The sequence below is a fragment of the Sinohyriopsis cumingii genome, chromosome 6 (assembly GCF_028554795.1).
Source record: "Sinohyriopsis cumingii isolate HCF-2022 chromosome 6, ASM2855479v2, whole genome shotgun sequence".
NCBI classification, from domain to species: Eukaryota; Metazoa; Mollusca; class Bivalvia; order Unionida; family Unionidae; genus Sinohyriopsis; species Sinohyriopsis cumingii.
The window spans coordinates 163,021,461-163,038,179 of NC_142966.1; the positions used below are offsets into that span (position 1 = coordinate 163,021,461).

A 16,719-nucleotide genomic window follows, 5' to 3' on the forward strand; every position below is an offset into this window, starting at 1 on the left:
GACCCCTGATCTGAATAGTCCACTGGCAGATCAAGGTCTGTGGTGTTTGCTTCATTTCAACATTTTCTTATGTCACTTGTTTAGGCTCGAATAAACAGTAACACAAGAAGGAGTGAAAACAACAAGCTTTTAAAAATACAATAATTTATTTCCATGGTAATATTCTGTAAAAATAAAAAAATTGGAACTTAGTTTTATAGAATCAAATCCAAAAAATAATCCAAGAATAATCCACGGATTAAATTGCAATAGTCCTAGTAATAAATGTTCTGTAAATTTACAGTTTGAATCCTGATGTAAAATCCAAGATGGATGACGATGACATATGCTGTAGTCTATACTGTGTTGTCTGTTACAGTTCCTTGTAGAAATACCAATAATGACACTCTGGTGTTTGAAATCCAAAATTAAATTTGTAAGCAATGTCCTTCCAAAATTTCCATGTGAGCACTCCTCAAAATATTTCCAGAGAAAAAAGAACTAATTCTTTTGAAATCCAACTGATCTGAAGAAAATTATAACTCAAAATCTGGCTACAACAAAGTAACTTGACATCAGTGTAAAAAGCCCAAAGCTGAGAAATTTCTCTCCGCATCTCTATTAAAACTAACAAATGCGCAGTAATGGAAAAACTGGAATTGCAAAACACAGGGCCATGTGACCGTGTTTATGTATACATAAAAAATCACATACACAGATTATGGCATTGATTAGACCAATGATTTTCCTCTGAGAAATAAAAAAATAAAAAAATATTGTAAATCTTAAAGACAAGGTCTCATCATGACCTTGGAAACAACCAATCATTTTAAAATAAAATAGAACTTTCTTTACAAAGGTTGCTACAAATTCTGAAACAAGGTCAGGATTTGGATCAACATCTGGTGTTTATAAACTAACAGTCAAGGTCCAACTATTTTCTTTAAAAAATTATCATCTCTAGTGAATAAATTTACATTACAATATCATGTAATGAAAAATATATAAAAACAATTTAAAACTGACAAACAATTAAATTGAAATAAATATATATTAAATCAGATATAATTAAATCAAATATACATAACAATTGGAACAGCAGCTTATGCAGTTCCCATTCATTGGATCTTACACAAGTTCAGTTCCAGCATTCTTTGACAGCATGTACAGGAGTTATGACCCTGATTGTATATATCCACCCGATTTTGATTTCCACATTATGACTGTAGCAAGGTTGTTTGGATTTAATCCAAATTTAATTTGCAGTTTTATGTTGATGAGACCTTGAATGAGTTCAGTTTTCAGTGTCTCACAGTTTCATTTACAGAGTTATCGTGGTGATTCCTTGAATGATTCACTTTCCTGCATTCCACAATATTGACAGGAGTGATGTCCCTTGCTGACTCATGGCCTCTGACTTGGGGTTCATTAAGGATATCTTTACCAGGGGTTGATGAATTTCAACCAGATTTGGCTGATAGCTTTATATTGATGAGACATTGAAAGCATTTGTTTTTCAGCATTCCACAACATCATGTAAGGCTTGCTGCTGCTGGGTTTAATGCCATTTTTCAGCACGATTTGCTGTGCATGGCGGCCAATATTAATGGTGGAGGAAGAACCTGGGAAAACCCCAGGAAGAACCACCGACCCACAAGAAACTGCTGGCAAGCTTTCTCACATACCCACATTTTCCAAATCCTAGACTCGAACAGATGCAAACTGTGGTGAGATGGCAGTGATCCGTAACAAAGAGCACTTTAGATCATTCAGCCACTCGGGAATCATGGCATTCTCCTTTGACTATGTTCTCCAATCACATTATGTTAGGAACATTAGCTTGCTACCTCAAAAATCGACTAAAACTGGTCTTTTGCTATCCGTTTCAGTAGACAAAGGGCAGTAACTCTTGCCTATTACCTCCCCTTAGCACAGTCAGTGTCACTAGTTTTTGGCTTTGCTGCTCTACTGGGCACGTCATACAGCTTATCCTCCAACAATCCAAGCCATTTTTGTATTCTGATTGGCCATATCCAACATTCCATTTGGATCTGTTATGAGGATTTATCAGTCTGCTGCTGTCTGTATACATTATTTTTATAATTTTTGCCAAATTTGAGTGATTTTTCTGAACTTTGGGGACTTAGTCTTTCTACAATACCTGTCCCATCATGCTATCATTTACCACCTACAAGGTCATTATGAGTTAATATGACTTTGACTCATTTTTTGCTTACTCTATTCATTACTGATCTTATATTAGCAAATTCTAAGGCACTGCATTGATAACTTATGCTTGGTTTCTTAATATTTCATGCTGTTTTGATAGAATTTTGTTGACTTATTAAACTAAGCATTTTGCACAAGTTCATCGCCTTGCTATATGTTTCTTAAAGTGCATAAAGTTTAAGGCAAGGGAGGATAACCACAAACCATGCATTGGATGTACAAAATGTACATCATCACCATGCAACATCAGTAACATGTGCTTGGAAGACACCTGGGCCATAGTGATCCAAAAGGCAGTAAGGGGAAGGAACAATGGACTAAATCAAGGAAAGAAAGCACTGACATCTTAAACCTTTATCCCAAATCCACCTCCATGGCAAGACTTGTGGGGGACTCCTCTGAAAGTTCATGGGGTACAACCAACAGCCAGTTACATCAGCAGCAGGTGAGGAAGAAGATGCAACAAGGGTGCAGCTGTCTTTCAAACAGATTTGTTGTCTGGTACAGGAGACAGTGACGCAACTTCTGACATCAGGGCAAATTATACCCCTTTTTCCCTTGCTTACTCCCACACCTTTAACTGCCTCATTGGGGGAATATTACCCCAATTTTAGACAGCCCAGTGGGTGTAAGTTCCCCCCACATGTCCAAGCAAGGTCATGGCCTTTGGGCCTGTAAGTCAGGTCACATGTGGTTCATGCTGGAGCATTTGGATCCAATTCTTTATACTGCTGCATCATTACTGGTCATCTGCCATCCAGCGAGCTCTGACAGACCAGTTGTTTGATTACGGTTACATTTTCGTTGAAACTGTCCAGACAGATAGATCAGACAGAGTTCTTAGTAACAGATCTGTCCATCTAGCCACACTGTGAGCATTTTACCACTATTATACCAGAGATTTCAGTGAGAAATCTGTCCATCTAGCCACACTGTGAGCATCTTACCACTATTATACCAGAGATTTCAGTGAGAAATCTGTCCATCTAGCCACACTGTGAGCACCTTACCACTATTATACCAGAGATTTCAGTGAGAAATCTGTCCATCTAGCCAGGCCTTTGGAGCAGCTGGTACCAGTGATAACCGGACTGTCTTGTATACCATGAGCATCCATGCTGACCATATGCCGTTCACACCAGCTAACAGTGCTGACATTGTGGGAAAAGTCAGACCTCCATCCATCCCAGGATTTTGTCCATCTGGGTACGGAGTTCTCAGTGAGCTACAATCTGGTTCAGCTTCCCAGTGTTTGCTTAATCAGAATCAACAAACTCTTTGAGTCCATTTCCAACTTGACTTGGATCTCAGTGAGAGAATTCTCGCAGCTTCTTGGCTTATTCAATGCAGCAGTGGACTTGATCCTGCTCGTCTTTTTATGTGCCCCTTACAAATGACTTTGCTTGCACAGTGGCGCCCATTTTCAATTTCCCTTGATCAAATAGTCACGATCATGCCCAAGATTCGATCATTCCTACATCAGTGGTGCATCCTAGGTTGACTGACAATGGAAATCCTGCTGGAGATTCCCCAAGTGGAAATAATATGTATCGACGCATGTGCATACGGTTGGAGTATCCATCAGTTGCCAGACTTTTCTACCATCAGCCAGGGGAGTGGCCTTTGCACTTCAGCATTCTTGAAATGAAGGCTGTCATCAATGCCTTTCACTTCTGGGAAGATCGAGTCTCAGGATAAACATTCTCATCATGTCTGACAACTCATTGGTGGTGACCAAACAGGGGGATGCCAAATACCCAACCCGTGTTCTGATTTGGCAGTTTCTACATTGGTGCAACAATCTCCCTGTCAATGTACAAATCAAACACATCCCCGACAGACTCAGTGTCTTGGCTGACATTCTATCCTGGAGAGATCAAATCAGTCTTCACTCGGACATTCACACTTTGGTGGCGTCTGATGATCAACCTTTTTTACGATGAGGTGGAATCACCAGTTACCCACCTTCATCTCTCCAGTCCCTGAACCAGATACTTTAACTGTGGATGCACTGTCAATCAGTTGGGAGGGGTTGTGGGCATTTACATCCCTCCCACAGTCCTGATACCAAAAATAATCCAGAAATTACAGGGTCAGAAATGCAAGGTGATTCTGATAGCCCCCCTCTCAGATGGGACAAGTCCTGGGTCACTGATCTGTGTGCTCAAGTGATAGATCTGCACAGGAAGATCCAGTCCATCCCAAATCTTCTCAAGTAGCCATGGTCACAGGTGTTCCATCCCTGTCCAGTCTGTCTTCTTTTGCATGCTAGGCTCTTATCAGGACAGCCTTGCAAGACTACCATTGTTAAACCTTCCATTGTGGAGAGCACCTCAAGAGCAGGAAGGCTGTCCTCTCTGAATGCTTACAGGGGACGGTGGCATGTTTTCAGGGACTTGTTCTAAACCAATAGCATTGTCCCTCTGAGTGCCTAAATCCCTCAACTAGTTGTCGTTTTTTTCTTCTCTGGTTCTATGAGGAGAAACAGTTGGCCCCAATCAAATTCTACCACTCTGTGATATCTTACACATTCTTGCATCATGACAGATGTGATATTGGGCATGATAAATACCTTTTGGATCTCAATCAGTCAAAATCCCTCACTCTGTTTCCAAAATGGAAACTATCATGGGTTTTAACCTGACTCAGTTCAAGTAAATTCGAGCCTCTAGCCCACACCTCACTATAGTTACTATCATATAAGACATGTTTCCTGATAGCTTTTGCTTCCGCATGCAGGGTAAGTGAGCTGATTGCCCTTTATATAGACCCAAACTATCTTTAGCACAGATTGGATGATTCAGTGGCCCTCTTGGCACAACCAAGTATTGTAGCCAAAAACAGGTTACTGTATTGGTAACCAAAGAGTTGTCATTTGTTCTTTCTCTCTTACATAGACAGGTTAAGAGCAGCAGGCATGCAAGATCCTGTTTGTGCTCTCAAGCACTACTTGAAATGCAGAGACAAGTCATGGCACATGTAAATGCCTCTTCCTCCTGTGAAAGCCGGGAAACAGTATATCACCCCTCAAGACCTTGCTTTGTGGCTGATGTGGGTTATACGCCTGAGTTATAACAGAAGCTGTTGGCTGGCATTCAGAGTCAACCTTCTTGAAGTTTTAACTCCGAGATTTAGCATCGCAGATGCAAACCTTGAATCCGGCAGGTCTCGTGGCAGCAGCAAAGATGGTCAGTGGATCCAACAAAATCAATTGACATAGCCTGTTGGCTTTGCTGGATTCACTGGTGAATTTTTTAGGTAAGAAGATTTCAATATTCGTATCTTAACCGTATGTTAGGGTCACAGGTCAAGTGACCCCAGGCTGTGTTGCTTTTGTAATTAGGAGAATGGGTTATCATTCACATGGGGAATCCAGCTATTCTTCCCCAGAAGGATACCCAAAGTAGAGTTTGGATGCTCAGCATCCCTTCCTCCTATTAGTTATTCTCTTAACATAATGTGATAGGGGAACATATTCAAAGGAGAAATCAAATTTTAAAGTAAATTATGTTTCTTCAAGAATACTTACCCAATCACATTACTTAAACACCCTCCCCAACACCCCACCATGCAAACATTTTTGTTAGTATCTCATTCAGCAAAAAACTAGCGACACCTGGTTGGGCAAGGAGAGGTAATAGACAAGAGTTAATGTCCTTTGTCCATTTGAAATAGACATGCAAAGACGATTTTAGTAGGGCTAGATTCACAAGGTAGCAGGCTAATATTCCTAACATAATGAGATTGGGTAAATATTCTCAGAGGAACATAATGTATGTAAAATTTGCTTTCAAGTTTGTTGAGTGAATATGAGCCATATCCATCAAAATGACCAACATTATCAAAAGTAGAAAATTCTTAAAGCAAACTTTGCCACAACCAGTTATCAAGCATCTTTTTCTTCATCTTAGTAAGAAGGTAATGGAACAAATATTACAGTACATTTACTCAGTCTCATAATGTAATTTGAATATTTAATTTCTTTTTTACAAATAGTCATTTTCAAATACACATTACTGTATACACAAAATTATGACAGAAATTTGCAGTATGTGGAAAAAGAAGTTAATGGTTTCTTTTTATTATACAGAAGTTTTCACAGAATTTCTAATTTGCATTTAAAATATATTAATCTATATTTATTTTAGGGAAGGGCTGCTGACCTGAAGTACATAGAGGCTTGTGCTAGAAGGATTGCAGAGGTTGCACAGAAATCTAAAATTGTTGTTGAAAAGAGTACTGTGCCAGTCAAAGCAGCAGAAAGCATCACCAACATCCTGAAAGCCAATGTGAAACCAGGAGTTAAATATCAGGTACATTCAAGTCTGCTGAGAGTTACCTGGATTAAGTAGTTACTTAACATTCACTTTTTTCTCCCAAGGTCCCTGTTAACAAAAGTGCTGTAAAAAAAATCTCTCTCAGCAACCACCTGTTTTAATGGTCATTTTTTAGATTTCTCAGAGTTGGCTGATTAAGACAGGTTATGTAATTGATGGATCACCAGACAAGAGATAGCTGAACCTTCTTAATAGTATAAAAAATGTATGTAATTATGAAAATCTTGTTTATAGCAAAACTTTCATAGGAAGTAAGGTAAATTCTCAGTGTTTATCAAATAATGATAACCTTTATGAGCTTTAGAAATCTTCACAACATTGTGGTGTAACACTTAGCTACATTACAAAGCATTGTAATTCAGTAATGCATGGTCCTTAACTTGTGTTAAATGGAATCTTGAACATATATGAATCATGTTTAGTAATACTATGTCACTTGCTGCAGCTTGAGGCGTATACATTTATACAGCACATTTAATTAATTTTTGTTAACATACATCCAGGAGCCTCTGTATAGTGAAAATTGTTGAAAACTTGGGCGATACAGTTTGAAATTATGAAATTGTTTTTGATATACCATAAATACTCCGTAAAAGCCAAATCCAACTTCAGACCACACAGACCATGATCCATTGTCACACTGTGATGGTAGATCAGGGTCGGTGTTATTTGTTGTATTGACCCAAGTTGCGTAGACCCAATCTGCTAGTGCATTATGCATTGGCAGATCTTAAACTGTGCAGTTTGCAGTTTTCTTATATGTGACTAGATTTGGTATGTTACCATGAACATGTCAGAAAGACACTACACTTCATATTAACAACTTGGAAATGTGGGCATTGTTTCTAGTCTTAGGTCTCAATGGATAGTTTATCGGGTCGGTTTTCATCGACAATGACCTGTTGCAGAAAAATTAAAATAATTTTACACTGAAGATACAAATAAAAACAAACTAATGATTTGTAGAAAGCATGCATGTGAGATTTTGACTGCGGCAATCAGGGGAATTCCTTATACAACTGGTGGCTTTTATACTGAACCAACACTGCCACCAACCCCTCTTTTTTACATTCATTTTTGACAGCAAAGAACTGTTTTGAATATTTTCCTGTGACAAGGCAGCTAAAAGAATAAATATGTGCCTTATGCATGAATAAAGTTCACTAGTACTATAACAAATTAGCATACTTTTCATCACACCTCAACCATCTTAGATATTTACCTCTGTAGCAGACTAATGTAAATATGTAAGCCAAGTCAGCTGTTCATTTGCAGCCCAAGTTACGCATTTGATCTCCAGTGCTAGTCTAACTGTGACAGGCAGTCACCAACAAGCCAACCCATTTTCAGCCTAACACAAAGTGAATCTAAACCACATTACAGATTTAGCTTCTGTGTGAATTTATAAATGCTAGGCTTATGATAATTAGGTTCATGCCTTCTACCTTAAAATTAGGGAGGTGTTAAAATGTGAAACTATCCAGTGAGACCTTAAAGGGATGTGTTAGCCATCATTGTGTTATGACCATCTCAGACAGCATGCCAGTAGTACTCTATACCTCAGGTGTCAGAAGATATATATGCTTGTTTTTGTTTAGTGTGACCTTTCTTTTATGAGAAGTAATGTTAAAGAAGTTAGGGCTATTGCCACATCTTGGGCCTACTCGAATCACTCTGCTTTGGATGATGTTATTAGATCCTTCTTCTGGCAGTTTCAAACAAACTTCTCTTCCTTTTACATTTGATCTTTGGTGTACCTGAACTTAGGCAATTTTTTTCATTGGGTCCCATTGTCATGATACAGCATGTGCCCCAACCTTATGCCAAAAAAAGTAGTGAACACGCCTATCAGAAGGGTAGGTGCAGTTGTTTCGTTACAGAATATAGCCAATCAAGACACAGGATCATTTAGCCTTTTTTCTTGGAATCAGGTGTATTTAATGCATTCAGAAGTAACCCCAGAAATGCATTTCTTACCCCATTTCAGGTGATAATGAATCTAACTCTAGGGGTCAGTGAGTTTAGCAAATTTTAGTAGTGTAATTAATATACTGTATTAGATTGAGAGTTTTGCCTTGTAACATTTACCATCTTTCGTAGGGTTTGTGAGGTATGTAGACACTGAATTTTGATTACAAACAGATCATGTAAATTCATTCCATGAAAACTCGAATGTTTCATTTGGATAAACTAATACATTAATAAAAATTTTGTTGCTATGCAGTTCACTTCAACAGTAAAACAAAGAGCATAGACATAGCCCATAACCAGACTGTTTGAGCATGAATATCTAACTCCAACCCAGGAACACTAAATTAAAAAACTATACGTAAAGACCCTTCACAACCATGAAATTCAGCAGTTATGTTAAAATGAACCAAAATAAAGACAGTTCTGCCTCTAGTCAAAATAAAGTTCTTACAAAACAGAATTCTGTAATTTATCCTCTCAGGTTCAGATTTTGTGCTCAAGCTGTTTCTTGACCAGGTACTATTTCTCTGGACTTTTTGAGCACTAAACTCAAGCTCAGTCTCAATGCCTCAAAATCAGAAAACACCAGTGTCATTGAAGTTTACAGTCAGTGAGAGGGACCCAAGTTCAGAAAATCCTGAAACTTTTGTAATTATAGCATGCATTGAAGTAAAGTTACATGTTGTCAAGATGTTCAGACCTTGAGCTTTAGTTTCTTGCTGACTCAGTTTTGTAAATGTGATTCCTGTTCTGCCAGAGTATTATCCATTGACATCTACATCTGCTAACCCACACATGATACCAGAAAGTTTAGTGGATTGAGCCGTAAATAATGGGCTTAAGAAACATATCTAAAAATAAGAATAATTATCATTGCAGTCAAAGCCAGATATTGTCCTAGGATCGTGGTTTTCATAATCGATTTACTAATGTTGGCTAAGGAACTGGACAAACTTTACATTAGTATGTTATGTATATTTAATTTAATTGTTTGTTTGTTAGTTTTAATTTTGTTTATTATTTCATTACATGTTATTGTAATGTAACATTGTTTAATGGACTTGACCTTGTCCAAAATTGAGTTCATTTCTGCTTGACCTAATTGACTTTTTTTAATTCTGTTTATGTCATTTATGTAAACAACTAAAAATAGCTTCATTATACTCATTAACCAAATTATTATTCAGGTAAACAAGAAGTGGTAAATATGTTTATCAGGGTCAGGGATTTGGAGATCCCCAAGTGAATTTCATAGGTTTTTGTGTTTAAGTAAACAAGGCTCAATAGATCATTCAAGAAGGTTATTTTCCATTAGGTAATGGTTGTTTTTAGAAAATGTTAACGTGACCTGAGGTGGTTGTTGTTGTTGTTGTGGGGCTTAACGCCATTTTTCAGCACACAATAGGCTATACATGGCGGCCAGTATTAATGGTGGAGGAAGAACCCGGGAAAACCCCAGAAAGAACCACTGACCCAAGAGAAGCTACTGGCAAGCTTTCTCACATACCCACATTGGCTGAATCCGAGACTCGAACCACTGCAGACAGAGGTCTGATGGCAGTGATCCGTAACGGAGAGCGCTTTAGACCACTTGGCCACTCGGGGCCCCTGTGACCTGAGGTAAAGCAGAGAACTATATTATCTTGTGATTGTGGGGATTTTATGAGTTGTGCTTTAACATCTGGCACTTTAAGTTGTATTCTGTTGTGTCCAGTTTGGGCTGAATTTTTTTTCCTTTAAATTATTGAATTCAAGTGATTATTTTTCCTGGAAATACAAAAGTGCTCTGACAAAATTCTTGGATAAAGACATTCATTGGAATGTATACTGAATTCAAACCTGTAATAATATTTCTGTGATTCAACAAGAGACTGTTGACACATCAGCACTTTGCTGGCTATAACAGACACATCAACGCCTCAAAATTTGGATCTCGTCAGGACTTGAACTGAGTTTTATTCAGGAAATTTTATTACTAGAACTTGTGACTTTAATTCTTCGATTATTTTTAGATTTAATTCTCAATACCGTAAGTTCTTTTTCTCATTTTTCACTTTGTATTCTAGGGAAATAAATTATTTGTTACATTTTACAAAGCTTGTTGTCTCAACTCTTTTCTGTTACTTATTTTAAGAGCATAGACTCATAACTCATAACAAGTACCTGAGACACTTGAATCTGTCCAAGTTTTAATGGAAAACATCTGCATCATCAAACATTTCCTGTTGCATTATAGCAGTGTCTAGAAATGTCATCCATCAAACAAGAACACATTGAAGGCAAAAGGAACAGGACAATCCAACACTTACAAATTCAAACAGTTAGCTCAGAAAAAAGAATATTCAGGATTTTGGCTGTTCTTGCAAAAAAGTAGCAGATAAAGCAATTACATTGGGCACCATGTCATGTTGATTTGAATATGGCAGGATAAAAAAACTATCACACCAATAGATTTAGCCAGAAGCTATTCACCTCCATTGGGATTAGTAACTGCACTTTCTGAAATGGAACTGGAGGTCGTGAATGACTATGTGGACTTGTGACTTTTCACTTGAACATAATATTACCTTTGGTACACTAGGTCACACGTGTGAACTTTTCAAATGTAACAGTAGCGGTAGATATTTTATTACAGTTTATGGAAAATTGGTTAAATTACAGAAAAATAATAACTGCCTTGTTAAGAAGGTCTTGAAAAGTTTCACAGGTCTGTATCATATCTATGAGGGTTGTTGTTGAATGTATGTTGGAAACTGTTAAAAATGGTATGTTATTATTGAGATTTTAAAAATTGCCTATCCAGTTTAAATTGACTCTCAAAAGATAGAACCTACAAAACCATTATTTTATTTAATTTTTAATTATATATCTATATGTATCTAGTTGACCTTCATAGTCCTGTGTCATCCTAAATGACTGCCCTTTGAAACAGTATCTCCTACCGTAAATTCTTTTGAGTAAATTATCGTTTAAATATTTCAGGTGCTGTCAAACCCAGAATTTCTAGCAGAAGGCACAGCAATTAAGGACCTGTTAGACCCTGACCGTGTTCTGATTGGCGGTGAGCAGTCATTAGAAGGACATGAAGCAGTGGAAGCTCTCAGTAGTGTCTATCAGAACTGGGTGCCAAAGGAGAAAGTTATCACCATGAATACATGGTCTTCTGAACTGTCAAAACTGGTAATTATAAGACGTTATCCTTTAAGCTTGTATGGTTATTCAATTTCTTTCCAATGTATCTACTTTGTTACATATTTGCAAATATGAACCTGAGGTTATTGCATCAGAATCTTGACTCATTATCTGTCTCTCAATTAACAAGGTCTGAAGGTTACAGTTCAAATTTGTCTTGTCATTTTCCTTGAAATCATTCCATCTGTGTCTGTTGATGCAACAGAATGAAAAAAAAAGAACAAGAAATATCCATTGTGAATTTTTTGCACTTGTTTTCAATCATTTCAGGAATTATTACAATGCCATTATTTAATGGTAGATTTTAAAATAGTTATGCCCTTGTTTTGACCTTGAAATGGCTTTTTAGTATTTCCATACTTTAATGTTAGTGCATAACAACAAAATTATAATAGTCAGGAACACCACTGAAGCAGGATGTGATGCCACTTGTTTGATCACTAATTCCCATACTTTAAATTATTAAAAAATGGAACAGTAAACCAGATGATATTGTACTGTGCTACTAAAGTGCATGTATGAATAGCGACTTTCTGATTCAGGACTTCAAAAAGTTGGGAGAAATAATGCATTTTTTCCTGACCGTGAAAAGTCCTTGAATTTCACAAATATTGATGAAAGTTGGGAAAAGCCTGGGAATTTTCCGCCAGCACTTGACGCCTGAAACAGTCACGTAATTGAGGCGTTACTAAATGATCATGAGTTAAATTTATCAAGTTCTAACCAGAATATTCTGAAGGTGCAGTATGGATCATTTGGGTGCTTGCAGTAAACATATATGCTGAGTAAATCCTAATGCTCAGTGGATTAGATTCGTCCAGTAGACTTTTATTTTCAGAGTCAGCTCGATATCTGTATCTTTCCTTACATGGAAGGCATGAAAACCAGTCTAGCATCATAAGAGGCCAACATGGTGGCGGCAAAGCATAGCCGCTTCGGTTGGCCTGGCAAACTTTAAATGTTCTTAGATCAAGTGATACATGGATGAAATCGATATCAAAATTACCTATTTTCTTAGAAATTATGACTTCTGTAATCATTATATCTTTAATCTGCTGAAGGATAAGATAAAACCATGGTGTTGATGAAATGTGACCTGGTAAAAAAAATTTACAATCCACATTTTGAAACATTGTAGAGAAAGAAAAAAATAATATTAAATGAAAGTCGTATACTAATTGTAATAAAAATACAAAAACAAAAGAACACAACATTTTTCATATTTATATATTCCGAGAACAACAACTTGAGTTTTGTTATATCGTGTGACTACCACGTTGACATGTGCTCTCGGCTTGATAAATCAGACTGGTCAGATAGCTAGTTTTTACAAAAAGCATCAGACTTTCATTTAATATAATTTAATTTCTGTACAACAACATTAAAAAGGAGTTTGTTGTTGATATCATGTGACAATTAGACTTCCGATGTCATCATTTGAGATTTGTGAATGTCATGTGACTAGCAATGCAAATGGCAAGTACAGGGTCAGGTTTCATCTATGCCATAGTTTCGTCTAGTCTGTCAGCAGATTAAAGACATAATGATTATAATACTTGCCATTTCTGAGAAAATAAATTATTTTCCTATCAATTTCATACAGGTATAAGTCAATATAACATACATTTTAAATTTTCTGGGCCTGCTGGTAAGTGACTACCATATTTTGCTACCGCCCGTTGGCAGCAAATTCCAAATTTTGAATATGCAGTTGCAGTTACCCCACACTCAAATGTTCAAATATGAAAAATGAATATTCTTAGGAAACCTGGATCAGAAAACGGACTGCTATTCATTTAAGCCCAATTTGTAGTCCAGATTGTTGAATCTCGGAGTTGAAATGAGAAATTGTCGTCCCTTGTATTATATATTAAAAATGATACGAGCCTCTGTATCAGTACAGGGTATGGGACTGGTTTAATGAATTACAAGAAGACAAGTTGATTTTACAGAAAATTCCATCCTTGTTTATACAACAGTATATAATTTTGAAGGTTTTTTGTCAAAATTTAAATCAACCCTTTTGAATTTTTTTAAATGATGGATTTTTGAGCAGATCGTTTTAAGGAGATTAGGTTATTTCAAAAATCTTGTTTGGGATTTTATTGGCACAGATAAATTCAGGGTTAAACTCTTTTCTTTACAAGACAAGATTCCAATTATTTGCGTTTTTTTATTTTTTATACTGTAATACGAAATGCTTACTTTCTATAACATGCATATATGTATATTATATATATATATATATATATATATATATATATATATATATATATATATATATATATATTATTTATTTATTTATTGCTATAGAATTCTTTAGAATTAAAGGTTTGAAAAGAAACAAAACTAATTTAAGTTCATCATGTTGTTCCCACTTAGCAACATAATGCAGGTCAGCAAAATAAAGTTAGAATTTTTATTCTGTACATTGAAATGACTTTATATGCAATTTATAGGAATATAATCAAACTTTTTTTGTGATATATTTTGTGGTTTTGTACATGATCATCTTTTTTGACTTAGTTGTTTTGGAAAGTCTTGAAAAAGAAACGTCTTTAGATTTAGAAAATGCATGTTTATAATCTAAAATGTACTTTAATTCCAGTCAGAAATGGTCATATTTGAACCTTGACAAATTAATTTCATCCTGGAAAAACCTAGATGTCCTAGAAATTTATCTTTAGACTGTATGGGAACCATGCATACAGTATTTCCTTCTGAGTCTAACATTTCTTGCCCTCTTTATCCTTGCATGTCTAAATGGAGCAACTTATTGCTGATTGTTATCATAAATTTTGGAGGATACTGTGTTGAGTAGTGTTAGGTTTCTTACCATCCTATATCTTATTTTAATTAACATATATATGCCATGCATTTAGGTGTTTGATGTTTGACTTACAAATAAATGTTACATCTTTAAAAATGGCAGTATTCCCGAAAATAGTTAACCAAAGCTTAACTCTGGTGCTTATGTCATTTGAAGTAAACAGAAACAGAGATAACACTGACTCATCTTTAATTGACTACTAGTTAAGTAAATTTAACAACTGAGAAATTTTCAAGTAAAATGTTATGACATTTTTTAGTTTTATCATTGTCCACGATGAGGGTGTAATAACTAAATGCCATCATAATTCCTGGCTGTTCAGTAGGAAAGGGATTGTTGGCAGTCAGTTTACTGAGAAAGCTTAACTCTACATTTGAAGCATAACTGTATACATTTGAAGTCGTACAGAGATACTCTGTATGAAATAATAAATTAACATTTTTTTCTTCACCCAGGGTTCCCACGCTACTGGGAAGTCTGGAAAAAGTCAGGAGAAATGATAACTTTTTTCCCGACCGTGAAAAGTCTTTGAATTTTGCAAATATTGATGAAAATTGGGAAAAACCAATTTTTCTCCACAACTTGATGCCTGGAAAAATTATGTAATTAAGTCATAACTGAACTGATCGTCAGTTAAATTTATCAAATTCAAACCAGAATATTAGGAGGTTGCAGTATGGATCATCTGGGTGCTTGCCATAAATATATTTGTTGAGACAATCCAAATGCTCAGTGGATTAGGTTCATCTAGTAGACTTTTTGTTTCACAGACAGTTCAATATCCTTATTTTTATTATTTTTATGGAAGGTATGAAAATCAGTCTAGCATCACAAGAGGACAAGATGGTGGCGTTAAAGCATAGCCGCTTAGCAGATGGCTAGCAAACTTAAACGTTGTTAAATCGATTTATACCTGCATGAAATCGATATGAAAATTATTTTTGTCTCAGAAATTGCGAGTATTAAAATCGTTATGTCTTTAATCTGCTGAATGACAATAAAACTAATGCGTTGATGAAATTTGAGCTGGTATTAGCGATTTTGATTGCTAGTTGCACGAGAACACAATCTCACAACCGTCATTTTCAAATATTGTAGAATTATTTTAAAATGAAAGTCATTGAAATAAAGATAAAAAAAAGAAAGGGCACAAATTTCTCTATATCTATTCCGAGATCAACTTCTGGAGTTTTGTTGTATCACATGACTACCATGTTGACATGTGCTCTCTCACACAGTGAACATACCAAGCAGGGAACCAGACAACTCTACTTGATGAATCAGACTAGCCAAGTTTCTTGTAGTTGTTCTCGAAATAAAAAATGTTGAGAATTATATGTTCTTTCTGGTTTTTACAAAATGTATCAGACTTTCATTTAATGTAATTGAAATTTTGTACAACAACATTGAAAATGTGTTTGTTATTGACTATTTGACTTCAGATGTCGTTGTTTGAGATTTGTGAAGTCATGTGACTAGTAACGCAAATATTGAGTACCCGGTCAGGTTTCATCTATGCTGAGTTTCGTCTAGTCTGTCAGCGGATTAAAGACATAACAATTATAATACTTGCCATGTTTGAGAAAGTAAATAATTTTCCTATTGATTTCATGCAGGTATAAGTCGATATAACCTAGTTTAAATTTGCTAGGCCTGCTGGTAAGCTATCTTATGGTGGTGGCAGATTCCAGATTTTTTTATATGTAATTGCTCTGAACCCACACTCCATCCTAATTGTCCAAATGTGAAAAATGGGGTTGGAATATTCGGAGGAAACCCGGATCAGAAAAATATCGAATCTTTGAGCTGATCTTTGGTGCGAAATTATTACACAGTGACATGTAGCTTGAAGCATTGGTTATAGATCTTAAATGGACCACAGGAGAAACAGGAAATTGTCGTCTCTTTTATTATATATTAAGAAACGATAAGAGCCCATGTATCAATACAGGTTTGGGGACTGCTTTATTGAACAGCAAGAAGACAAGTTGATTTTACAGAAATTTAAGCCCTTGTTTATGCAACAATATATAATTTTGAAGGTCTTTTGTCAAAATTTAAATCAACCCTTTTGTAAATGTCTTTGCCAATTTTTTTTTACCAAATCATCTTAAGGAGTTTAGGTTGGTTGAAAAATATTGTTTGAGATTTTATAAGCACACACAAATTCAGGGTTTAACT

General features: G+C 36.0%; 1 protein-coding gene across 2 annotated transcripts in view; it reads left to right on the forward strand.

Annotated features, from left to right (window-relative positions):
- LOC149798440 (UDP-glucose 6-dehydrogenase-like) overlaps nt 1–16,719 on the forward strand; it is a 76,235-nt gene that overhangs the window by 39,664 nt on the left and 19,852 nt on the right. For both annotated transcript variants that reach the window (XM_089963629.1, XM_089963628.1), the window contains exons 4-5: nt 6,357–6,521; nt 11,499–11,696. In XM_089963629.1, the coding sequence (XP_089819755.1) occupies nt 6,357–6,521; nt 11,499–11,696 (363 nt within the window). The remainder of the gene's footprint in view (nt 1–6,356; nt 6,522–11,498; nt 11,697–16,719) is intronic.